A 12,706-nucleotide genomic window follows, 5' to 3' on the forward strand; every position below is an offset into this window, starting at 1 on the left:
CGAACGGTACCTTCGGCTCTGGCTCGGGCTTGGGGTGCGGTGGTTGCCAGGTGCCCCGGAGCTCGCCTGCTGTCAGGCTTCCGGTGGTGCCTGTCCCCATCATCGGCTCCGTTGTCATGCCGAAACGAGCGAGCTCCTTCGTCTGCTCGATGGTAAGGTTGCGCGGCCATCCTCCCGTCGAGGTTGTGCCGCGCCGCCGGCTGCTAACGGCCCCGCTGTTGCCGCGCCACATGGTCATGGGGGGTGGAGGCCTAGGCCTAGGATTCGGTTGTGGTGGGCGCATATGTGGGAGTGAAACCGACGGTCAAGAGGGGTGCAATGAGGGCGGGTGGTAGACTGGCATGGTGGCTGGCGTAATGCCGCAACTAGTGGTCGCGCAAGCGATGCGTGTGGCGGGCGACGAGTTGCCTGTGGGAAACCGCTGCGGTCAGATGTTTGACTAGTTGATCGTCCTGCGGCCGTTCGCACGCCATCGACATGTTCCCCACGTGCAACCGAGTGGGCGTGCGGAGAGATCGGGTGCGCGCCTATTTTTTTAAAAATGACCATCATAACTTTAATTACGAAGGGGATGGACAAATCGCCCCCATCGACATGTTTAGGGGGTGTACCAAAGGAGAAGTCTTCTTGTTATTTCGGTTTTTTTTCATAATGTTTCTCATTTGCCCCTTGTCCAAATTTTGTGGATTATATACTTTCTGGCCATTATTAAGTTTGGAGGATCTGGTTTTGTCTCCAACTCATGTCTTACTTTTTGTTGAAAACAGAAAAGAAAAGAAAAGAAAAAAGGATCACACATTAGCGGAGGATGCTGCTGCCGACGCGGGCGGACACACGAGATGAGACGACCGCAAGTTGTTCCGGGTCAACGATTAGTTTCCACTTCCACTACTTCCTTTCTGCTTCTTTCCTTCATCTCTCGCTCTCTGCGGCGACTAGGGTGGTCGCGCCGGGTCTCCCCCCAAACTGCGCCGGCGCCGGCGCCGAAGGTACTCTACTGCTCGTTTCGTCCCCATCCTCCTCTGTTCCATACATTTCTTTCGATCTAGTTAGCGCACAGTTCCCTTCTTTCTTTCATTCTTCCCGGTTTTGATGTTGCAGAGTTGGATCCGTTCAACATTCGCTCAGCAGAGGTGGGTCGTTGCTGTTCGGTGTTCCTCACTTCCTCGGGATGCTCTTCTTCAGCTCCTGCTCTTGATTGAGCCAAGCCAGGTGATGCATTCTTTTGTGCCGTCCGTCACAAGATCAGCTTTTGCTCATCCTGAAACCGTGCGTGTAGATCCAGAGCAAGGGGAGGGTCAGATCTTGCCCGGCCTGTTTCTGCCATCCTGATTAATCTCTTGTTTGCTATGCTATTTTTATTTCTGTGACGCACAAACAGCAAAATCTGGTTCCTGGACATTTTTATTTTTACTCTAATTATATTATTGTGAAAATGTTAGCAGATATGTACATCAGGAAAAGAAAAAGGAATAATAAGTAAGATTAAATAAAGTAAAGATAATAAATGGTCAGTGGTCAGAGCTTAGTATATCTATCCAAGCTCGGAGGGATGCTGCATTTTTTTCTTTCTTTTCACTCTGCCCAGCTTTTCCAAACAAAATCAGATCATGCTTCTCCAAACAAATTAGTACTACCGTGAGATGTTACTTTCACGAAACACAAATGTCCAGCTTTTGCTCATCCGGTGTCCCTCTGAAAACAGTTAGTAGGATTGTTGGTTATTCTGATATGAATTTATTATGTGCAGAACTGGATCTAGTCTCCAGTACTTCATCTTGGGTTGCTGTTGCAAAGGACTCTGCAGATTGGATTTGAAGGAGCTGCTATTCAAGGTAATCTTCTTCTGCTTCTGCTTTGGAAGGAAGCAATGCATAGGCGCATAGTGTACTGTTACTTTCACCGACCAATCAAGTTCAGGTTTTCCTTATTCTGTCTTCTGAAAAACATAATGTTTTCATTCCAGAATTTCACGCCAAGGACAGTGCTATAGCCGTCTGTAGATCAGAGTGCAAAGACAAAAAAAAAATTTGAGATATGGAGGGCGCTGCTGGGGCGTTGAGCCCTGTCCTCCGTAAGCTCGGTGAGCTGCTCGCTAGAGAATACAACCTGGCGAAGCGAGTAAAGAAAGGTGTACAATCACTTCGTACAGAACTGGAGATGATGCACGCCGTACTTCGTGAGGTTGGCAAGGTCCCGCCGGATCAGCTCCAGGAGCCGGTCCGGATTTGGCTTGGCAAGGTGAGAGACCTCTCTTGCGACATGGAAGACGCTGTTGACGACTTTCTGGTGCGTGTGGATGAGGGTCCAAGCAGCAAGCCAACGAACATGAGGAATCGTGTCAAGAAGTTCCTCAAGAAGACCACCAAATTGTTTGGTAATGGCAAAGCACTTCATCAAATCTCTAGTGCCATCAAAGAAGCTCAGGACCTTGCCACGGAGTTGGTGGGGCTGCGTAAAAAGTATGAGCTTGACACTCGTAGCACTAGCAATGGTGCTACCATTGACCCTCGTGTGTTAGCTCTGCACAAAGATGTAGGGGAGCTTGTTGGCGTTGACCGCACAAGGGATGAGGTTATCAAAACACTGATTTGTGAGCACGGGAGTTCCAAGGAGCAATTGAAGACGATCTCTATTGTTGGTGTTGGTGGGCTAGGCAAGACAACACTCACCAAAGCAGTCTATGAGAAGATCAAAACCCAATTTGATTGTGTGGCTTTTGTCCCCGTGGGTCAGAACCCAGATATCAAGAAAGTTTTCAAGGACTTACTCTATGGCCTTGACAATGAAAAGTTCAGTGACATTCATAATACAACACGGGATGAAAATCTACTCATCAAGCAAATCAGTGATTTCCTTGTGGATAAGAGGTATGCATCATGCAGTGCTTGTCCTTTTGTGTATATTTCGAAAATGTGTGAAGTTGGTAGGACTAGGGTTCCTACCGGCTCTACTGCGTAGGTTGTAGGGGCAAGGAGGGAGTGGACGCGGCGAGGAACGGGCGCGCCGGCGGCAGGGCGCCGTCGCGGCTAGGGTTGAGGGCGGCGGCGGCTTGGCTGTGGCGGCTAGGGTTTCCGGCTCCTCTAGGAGCCGGGCAACAAAAGATAATAATAGTCTTTATTGCTTCCTCAAAACGATGTCTTACATGAGTATTTATAATTTTAGCCTAAGATAACTTTCCTAAGATAACTTGCCTAAGATAACTTGTGGGCCAAGCCCCTAATACTAATGCCCGGTGGGCCTCTTCCTAGAATAGACCAAGCCGGTCATAACATCTCTCCCCGCCTGCGCAAATAGCTCGTCCTTGAGCTGAAAGTCTGGATAGTGTTGACGGAAATCCTCACGCTGCTCCCAAGTAGCCTCCTCCTCCGGAAGGCCCGCCCACTGAATTAGGACGAACCAGACGCCACGACGGAGCTGGGCCTGCAACACCTTTGCTGGCTCTGGAAGAATGCGACCATCGGCGGTTGGAGGAAGCGCCAGAGGAGCCGCTGGTGGCTCGCCACGGAAAGGCTTGAGCAGCCCCACATGGAACACGTCGTGGATGCGGGCGCGGGCTGGAAGCTGAAGACGATAGGCCACCTTCCCAATGTCGGGGCGCTCCACGACAGGGAAGGGCCCGGCGTAGCGAGGGCCAAGCTTGCGCTTCGCGCGCGGGTCCAGTGACTGCGTAGAGCGGTGGAGAAGACGCAGCCACACCCAGTCACCCACTGCGAACTCCGCCTCGCGATGATGATCGTCGTAGTAGTGCTTGGCCGTCTGCTGGGCCTGAAGGAGACGCTGACGGACCTCAGCCAGCATCTCATCACGGGTGCGGATAAGGTCACCCGCAACTGCCGTCCGAGCCGTCTCCGGGTCGACCGGAAGTATAGACGGGGGTGGTCGACCATAGACCACCTCAAATGGCGTCGCGCGCAGGGCGGAGTGATAAGAAGTGTTGTAGCAGTACTCCGCCCAAGAGAGCCAGTCCACCCAAGCGCGAGGCCGATCACCTGTCACAACGCAAATACATGGCAATGACCTTGTTAACCACCTCAGACTGACCGTCCGTCTGAGGATGGAACGCCGTACTCAGGCGGAGCTGGACACCCGCCATCCTGAAGAGGTCGCGCCAGACATGGCCCGTGAAGACTGGGTCCCAATCACTGACGATCGACGTCGGGAACCCGTGTAGACGGACTATGCCGTCGAAGAAGGCCCAGGCCACGGACGCCGCCGTGTACGGATGGCCCAACGCGATGAAGTGGGCGTACTTAGAGAAGCGATCGACCACCGTGAGGATGACCGACTTGCCCCCCACCTTGGGAAGGCCCTCGATGAAGTCCAAGGAGATATCCGCCCAAACCTGAGACGACACCTCCAAGGGCTGAAGGAGCCCCGCCGGCCTCAGGGTCTCTGTCTTGTTGCGCTGGCAAGTCTGACAAGACCGAACCCAGTCGCGGACCAGGGCACGATCGCCAGGGATGTAGAAGTCGGCGCGAAGACGATGGAGGGTTTTCTGCACACCCTCATGGCCCGCCGAGTGGGCGAGCTGCAACACCTGGTGATGGAGATCATCATGCGCCGGAACAAAGATCCGGCGCCCATGGAGGAGCAGTCCGTCAGAGAAGCGCCAGGGCTCCTCCAAGTCGCCGGCCGCGAGCTGCTGCTGAAGAAGTGCGGCGTCATCTGCCGTCGCAGTGGCGCGTCGAATGTCGGTGAAGAGACCGAACGATGGCCCGGAGCGGATGCACAGGGCCGTCCCGGCGGACGCGTTGGCGGGTGGCGCGAGGTCGGAATCGCGACGGGACAGCGCGTCGGCCACGGTGTTAAGACGCCTGGCCGATACTCGACAGAGAAGTCGAAGCCGAAGAGCTTGCTGATCCACTGGTGCTACGGGACGGTCGACAACCGTTGATCCAGCAAGAACTTCAGGCTGTAGTGGTCCGTGCGAATGTGGAAGGTCCGCCCCCACAAGTATGGCCGCCAATGACGCACGGCCTGGACGAGGCCAATGAGCTCCCGCTCGTAAGCTGCCAACTTAAGATGGCGCGGAGCGAAAGGCTGGCTGAAGAAAGCGAGGGGCCCATCGCCCTGATGAAGTACGGCGCCGAACCCGGCGCCCGAGGCGTCGCAGTCCACCACGAACGGGCGGTCGAAGTCGGGCATCTGGGGGACGGGGCCCGTCGTGAGGGCCCCCTTGAGGGCCTCGAATGCCGTCGTCGCCTCGTCGTCCCAAGCGAAGGCGTCGCGGCGAAGCAACCGCGTGAGGGGCGCCGCGATGAGTCCGAACTCCCGGATAAATTTCCGGTAGTAGCCGGCGAGTCCGAGGAACCCGCGGAGAGCCCGCGGCGAGTGAGGCGTCGGCCAGGCGGAGACGGCCGCCACCTTATCGGCGTCCATAGCCACCCCGTCGGCCGATATGACATGGCCGAGGTAGGCGACGGTAGGCGTCCCGAACGAGCACTTCGAGCCCTTAAGGTGGAGGTGGTGCACCCGAAGCTCGTTGAAGACGATGGCGACGTGCTGGAGATGTTCGGCCCAGGTGGCGCTGTAGATAAGAATGTCATCAAAGAAAACAAGCACAAACCGCTGTAAGTAGGGTCGAAGGACGTCGTTCATCAGGGCCTGGAACGTCGCCGGGGCGTTGGCGAGGCCGAAAGGCATCACCAAGAACTCGAAGTGGCCATGGTGGGTGCGAAACGCCGTCTTGGCGATGTCGTCCGGATGCATGCGCACCTGATGATAGCCCGACCGGAGATCGAGCTTGGTGAAGAAGCGTGGCCCATGGAGCTCATCCAAGAGCTCGTCGACCATCGGTATAGGGAACTTGTCCTTGAGCATGAGTGCGTTGAGGGCGCGGTAGTCGATGCAGAAGCGCCATGTGCCGTCTGACTTACGGACGAGAAGCACCGGCGCCGTGAAGGGCGACGTGGAGATCCGGATGATGCCTGCAGGAAGCATCAGGGCACACTGGCGCTCCAACTCATCCTTCTGCAGCTGGGGGTAGCGGTAGGGCCGCACCGCCACCGGAGTGGAACCTGGTACGAGGTGAATATGATGGTCGTACACCCGGGCAGGCGGAAGACCCCGCGGATCGTCGAAGATGTCGCTGTGCTGCTGCAGAAGAGAATCCAGCAGGGGGTGCTCGGCCTCCGAGGACGCGGCAGCCAGCTGGAGGTGTGGCACGGCAGGCGCGGCGCCCCCAATGCCCTCCCACCGGATGCGGCGGCCCTGCCGCCAGAATGTCATCGTGAGCGTGTCGAAATCCCACAGGATGGGGCCGAGGGTCCAGAGAAAGTCCACCCCGAGGATGAAGTCGAAGCAGCCCAGATCGATCCCTGCACAGGTGATGGAAAAGTGTTCGCCGCCGATGGAGATGGGAACGTCGCGGGCTAGCCCATGGCACCGGAGGCGATCGCCGTTCGCCACTGTGATCCGCAGGCGCTCCCCGCCCGTCGTCGGGAGGGCTAGCCGACGCATGGTCGACTCGGGCAGAAAGTTGTGTGTGGAGCCCGTATCCAGCAGGGCCACCAGTCGCTCGCCATGGATCGTCACGGGCAGCAGCATGGTCCGCTCGCCCCGGATGCCGGCCAGGGCGTGAAGGGAGACGACGCACGCCGTCTCTGCGGAATCCGTGGCCGCGTCCTCTGTCGCCGCAGGCGGATGTAACGGGTCGGGCGAGTCGTCCTCCTCGATGTAGTCGACCGTCTCTAAATAAAAGAGGCGGGGGCAGACATGGGTCGGCGTGTAGGGCTCATCGCAGTTGAAGCAGAGACCCTGATGGCGACGCTCCTGCTGCTCGGCCGGTGATAGCCGACGGAAGGGTCGTGTGGCGGCCGAGGGTGTGGCCGTCGCGGCTGGGAGAGGCCGACCCGGGGCTGAGGAAGTCGGTGCTGGCCGACTGGGCTGGCGGCCGCTCCGTCCGAGTGGCTGCTGCAGTGCCTGGGCCCGCTGTTCGAAGGCCCGGGCGTAGTACATGGCCGTCTGGAGGTCGGGGGGATCCCGGAGCTCGACGTCCACGCGGATATGGTCCGGCAGACCGCCCACAAAGAGCTCGGCCCGCTGGGTCGCGGAGACGCCCGGCGCGTGGCATGCCAGGGCCTGGAAGCGGTCGGCGTAGTCCTGCACCGTAGATGTGAACGGTAAACGGCCGAGGGCCGCCAGTCGGCTCCCGCGGATAGGAGGCCCAAAACGGAGGAGACAGAGCTCCCGGAAGCGCTCCCAAGGTGGCATGCCGCCCTCGTCCTGCTCGAGGGCGTAGTACCAGGTCTTCGCTGCGCCTCGAAGATGATAGGACGCGAGCCAGGTACGATCCGAAGCGAGCGTCTGCTGCCCTCGAAAGAACTGCTCGCACTGGTTGAGCCAGTTGAGGGGGTCCTCTGTGCCCTCGTAGGTGGCGAAGTCCAGTTTGGCGAAGCGAGGGGGTGTCGGCCCGCCGTGCCCGGGGGCGGCCGCAGTCGCCACCGGCGCGTATGCTGGGTCGGGAAGTGCCGGGGCGTAGTTCGCCGAGCTGGAGGGGTGATCAAACCGCAGGGAGGGCGTCGGGTGTTCCGGCGCCGTGGAGTAGACCGGGCCCGGAGACGAGCCGGTCGCCCAAGCGGGGATCGGCGATGGTGATGGTGGAAACTGCACCTGGTGCAGGGGCCGACCTGTAGCCCTAGGCGCGGGTGGTGGTACTGTCGATGGCGGCGGCGCCTGGTGGAGCTGCTGCATCGGCGCCTGCGGCGTGGGGGCCGACGGTGGCGCCGGAAGAAGCTGCTGGGTCGGCCCCCCCAGCGGCGCGGTGGAGGCCGGCCATGCTGGCCACGGCTGTCCCGCAGCCGAGTAGTGCGGCGGCAGCAGCAGCGGCGGCTGGGACGCCCCTCCGTAGGGCGCCTGGAAGGCCGGGGCGGGCCACTGTAGCGGCGGCGATCTGTAGGCGGTGGTGCTGGCGCTCGGTGGCGGGGGCTGGTTCCCGGCAAGGTAGAGGGTAATACCCCTGACCGCCTGGACAAGCTCCCGCAGGGTGCCCGACACCTCCTCGGGCGAGAGGAGCGGAGGCGGGTCCGCCGTGATGGTGATGGGCGCTGTCGCGGTGGTGATGGTGGTGCCGGATGCGATCTCCGCCATCGCGGTGGAAGTGGCCGGCGGCAGCGAGAGCGGGGTGGAGGTGGATGGTAGCGGCGGCGGTGATGGAGATTGTGACATGATCGGCCTGGTGTCTCTGGATACCAAATTGGTAGGACTAGGGTTCCTACCGGCTCTACTGCGTAGGTTGTAGGGGCAAGGAGGGAGTGGACGCGGCGAGGAACGGGCGCGCCGGCGGCAGGGCGCCGTCGCGGCTAGGGTTGAGGGCGGCGGCGGCTTGGCTGCGGCGGCTAGGGTTTCCGGCTCCTCTAGGAGCCGGGCAACAAAAGATAATAATAGTCTTTATTGCTTCCTCAAAATGATGTCTTACATGAGTATTTATAATTTTAGCCTAAGATAACTTTCCTAAGATAACTTGCCTAAGATAACTTGTGGGCCAAGCCCCTAATACTAATGCCCGGTGGGCCTCTTCCTAGAATAGACCAAGCCGGTCATAACAGAAGTAGTGGGATGTATACTGAACTTCATATATTCAATTCCATTTTGGCTATTTTTATATTACTACTGGTCAGTTTCTTCATAAGAAAATTCTATTTCTTTCTTTCTTGTGCATGCACCTTATTTTTTGTAGTCTTTTAGACTTATTTCGGCTGCATTTCTTACCATTTTTGCATGCATATCCTCACTGGTTACAGTTATCCTTGTCACAGAATTCAGTTGTATACATATGACTTGCCAACTAATGCTATCAAAATAATTGGCATAGGTACCTCATCGTAATCGATGATATATGGGGAAAAGACATATGGAAATATATTGATTGTGCTCTCTACAGAAATAAACTCCAGAGTCGGGTAATCACAACAACCCGCAATGTGAGTGTGTCTAAAGCATGTCTCTCTTCCACTGATGGCACTATTCACAGAATGAAACCTCTTTCTGACGAAGACTCACAAATACTCTTCCATAAAAGAATATTTCAAAGCAAGGAGAAATGTCCAGAAGATCTGCAGATAGTATCAAGAGATATCTTGAAGAAATGTGGTGGTGTACCATTAGCCATCATTACAATAGCTAGCCTCCTCGTTAGTAATCAGCGGGTAAAGCCAAACCATGATTGGATGGATGTGTACAATTCGATGGGCCATGGAGTTACACAAAGTGATATTGCGAAGGATATGAATAGGATATTGTCACTCAGCTATTATGATTTGCCATCCTATCTGAAGCCTTGTTTATTATATCTAAGCATCTTTCCTGAAGACTTTGAGATTGAGAGAGATTGGCTGATATGGAGATGGCTTGCTGAAGGGTTTATCCAATGTGACAAAGAAGAAACCAGCCTATTTGAGATCGGAGAGACCTACTTCAACGAGCTCATGAACAGGAGCTTGATCCAGCCAGCCGAAATCAATTATGAAGGAACAGTAGTAACTTGTCGTATACATGATATGGTGCTTGACCTTATATGCTCACTGTCAAGTGAAGAGAATTTTATCTCCATATTGGATAATGATAACTGGCATGCACCTAATATGCAAAGGAAATCTCGCAGGCTATCACTTCATAATATCAAGGCAAAGGTTCAGAACCATCAGTTTGATAGCACTAGCCTGTCAAAAGTGAGGACCTTTGCTGTTTTTTCTCCTGTTACTTGTGATTGGTTGCCATCTCTCTCAAGCTTTCAATTTTTGCGTGTGCTGGATCTTGGAAATTGTGGCAGCCATAAAAGTAGCTCTGGTATCAGCCTCAAGTATGTAGGGAATTTAATTCACCTAAGGTACCTAGGGCTCATGTATGCAGATGTTTGCGAACTCCCAATGGACATAGGCAAGTTGCAGCTTTTGCAGACACTGGATGTAAGAGACACTAGTATAAAAGAATTACCTTCAAGTGTTGTACAGCTCAGAAATTTGATATGTCTATGTGTCAATTATAAGGTGAGGCTGCCAAAAGAAATGGGGAAGTTGAAGTCCCTCGAAGTACTGAATGAAGTAGGCTTATCCTCATCTCCTCACATTGTGAAAGAGCTGAGCCATCTGACAGAGGTTAGGACACTCGGTGTTGACAGTCGTAACATGGACGAGGATCTGATTGATATATTAATCAAGTCTCTAGGCAAGTTGCACAAATTGCAAAATCTGCGTATTGATGATGGCGACAGATTGCTAGATCGCATGTGTGAAAGCTGGGTGCCCCCTCCAAACCTCCGTTGTTTTGATTCATGGAAGCCCCTTTTTCCTGTGTGGTTCTCGCGACTTCCAAAGTGGGTTAATTCAAGTTCGCTTCCCCACCTCTCCACCCTGGCCATAGAAGTGGAAGAACTGCAAGGGGATGACATTCAGATCATTGGGATGCTGCCTGCTCTTCGGTTTCTGCGGCTGGGTGCAAGTCGCGTGATGGGAACGTTGGTTGTGAGGGCCGATGCATTCCCATCTGCGAGGTGCTGCATGTTCCGAGGGTTTCCAACGGCGCCGTGCCTTTTCCCACCTGGAGCTATGCCAAGGGTTCAGCGCCTTGGGTTCTGGGTCTCTGCGTCGTCGATCGCGAGTGGCGAGGTTGACTGCGGCATGGGCCACCTCCCTTCTCTCGAGCATCTTCATGTTTGTCTGAAGCGTGAGAATTCCAGCGATGAAGAGATGGAGACAGCCAAGGCTTGGCTGAGGCGCGCAGCACAAGCCCATCCAAAACGTCCCACCATTGAAATATCCTTGACTGTTGAGTGCTGACATGCCTTTGCCGCTAGTAAGGTATGGTATACTCATCCGAGCAACCATGAATTGTCTTTTTCCTGAATACGCTCATTACCACATTGTTTGATTTATCCCTCTTACTTTCCCAATTTCAGGGCTTGAACAAGATCCTGGAGTCAGGTACTGTACTTCCATCAGTTGTCGTGGATGCTGTTCCAACATTTCCATAGGCAACAAACAATTCACTGTGCCGTCGCAATCACCAACAATTCATTGTACCTCCGGAACTCCCAATAAACGAAGGCTTATTCTCTCCAACATATGTTCAGATTCTGCCCTTTGTTAGATGGAGGCTTCCGCATGATTGTTCATGATCAGCTATTTACTTCTCCTGCATGTGCTTTCAGAAACGCAGCACCTCCTTTCCTTTATTCATTCAGTCTTTTAAGAACTAGTACAATAAAAGGTTGCATTCAGTTGGCACTATTTGTAGCAGTACTGCCTCTACGTGTATTTGATTGTTCACATACAGCGTCATTTTGTTTTTACTGGCTTATTAATTAAGAGTTGGCTTGTTTTGCTTTGCTTGGCACTGGCTTATTCAGTCAAGACTCGTACAATGAAAGGTCCTTGGTTGAACTCCAGCCGTAGCTCCAGATTTGCTTCATGTTTCGCGTAACTCCCTCTTTCGGTTCGTCTGGATTCTGGAACATATTTTCTAGATTTTCAATCGATTATCTAGCTAGAAATGGGCATGTGTCTCAAAAACCGGAAGAGAGGGCCTGATCAAGAGCTCAAGAAGTTGAGGAGCAAACTCTGCTATCACCCACCGGAAGAGAGGGCCTGATCAAGAGCGCAAGAAGTTGAGGAGCAAACTCTGCTATCACCCGACCCGGGGGAGCAGTCGCCGTGGTCGAGAACAAATTCTGAATCTCTGCTTGCTATCACGTCACTGGGGTTCCTTTGGAGTTGGTTCAGTTTTGACCCAGTTTGGATTTCTCAACCATTGGAAGAGATTTGCTAGCACTACCAGCCAAGTAGTGCTCCTGGTTGGTGGTCCGAATTCAGTGGATGGTAATGGTGTGGAGCTCTTCACAGGCAACGGCCACAAGCCTTTTCACGGAGGTAGAGATGTCGCAGCTCTCTAGAGGCCCCTCTCAAGCCGAGTTTGTTTCAAGGAGAGGGGAATGTTATTGTTAGGAATCTCTCCTGACCGTAACGCACTCTGGCTCTGCACGCTCATGCTGCCGAAATACATCCACCTTGTAATTCCCTGCGTGGTTGAGTGAGTTGGGTAGAGGATTGCTAACAGGATTCATCCAGCTCCGATGGCTAATTTACAGAGGAATAAACCCCACCAAAAAATTTTGTTACAAGATGATTGCCTCGACAGAACGGAAGCAAATGCGATTAGGCAGGCTCATGGCGATGGTTGATACCACTACTGATCTTCATGCAATATTGTTGAGAGGTCCTGCTGAAAATAAATGTACCGCGCACATATGACCTCAAAGGTTACATGTGCAGCCAAGTGCATAACGGGTGACTAAAACATAAGAAATTTAGACCAACTCTGTGTTGCAAAAACCTTAGCGGCCACAACAGCCAAACCATCTCTCGCACGTACTTTCTAGATCATCAAATTGGACTAATGTAATGTGAGCTACATATCTTCAAAATGGATTAGATCATCACTGAAAACTCCTTTCGAGTATGAATTCGATGGTATATTTTTTTGACATATAATACACATTTCAATCAAACTGGTGATCCTAGAAAGGCGCAAGAGTCTTGTAAACCAAGAGAATAGGGTCACACGACTGAAAAATAGGGCCACACAACTACAAACAGCAACCACTAAATCATGGCCAGTCAGCGTCCATTAACCAGGGCAACATTACGCGAACACAGTTATAATCCAGTCACCGTCAGTCAGAGTTCACTAACCAGGACAACATTACATA

The 12,706-nt window shown here is 53.8% G+C and overlaps 1 protein-coding gene across 1 annotated transcript; it reads left to right on the top strand.

Annotated features, from left to right (window-relative positions):
• The first annotated feature begins 850 nt into the window (after positions 1 to 850).
• On the top strand, positions 851 to 11,326 carry LOC119328151 (disease resistance protein RGA5-like). Its single transcript, XM_037601173.1, has 6 exons — positions 851 to 989; positions 1,102 to 1,212; positions 1,751 to 1,835; positions 1,967 to 2,870; positions 8,816 to 10,799; positions 10,898 to 11,326. Exons 4-5 carry the CDS (start codon positions 2,038 to 2,040, stop codon positions 10,776 to 10,778), a joined length of 2,796 nt encoding a protein of 931 aa, XP_037457070.1. The 5' UTR covers positions 851 to 989; positions 1,102 to 1,212; positions 1,751 to 1,835; positions 1,967 to 2,037; the 3' UTR covers positions 10,779 to 10,799; positions 10,898 to 11,326.
• Positions 11,327 to 12,706: the final 1,380 nt, after the last annotated feature.

Source organism: Triticum dicoccoides, chromosome 7A, assembly GCF_002162155.2.
Source record: "Triticum dicoccoides isolate Atlit2015 ecotype Zavitan chromosome 7A, WEW_v2.0, whole genome shotgun sequence".
Taxonomy (NCBI): Eukaryota; Viridiplantae; Streptophyta; class Magnoliopsida; order Poales; family Poaceae; genus Triticum; species Triticum dicoccoides.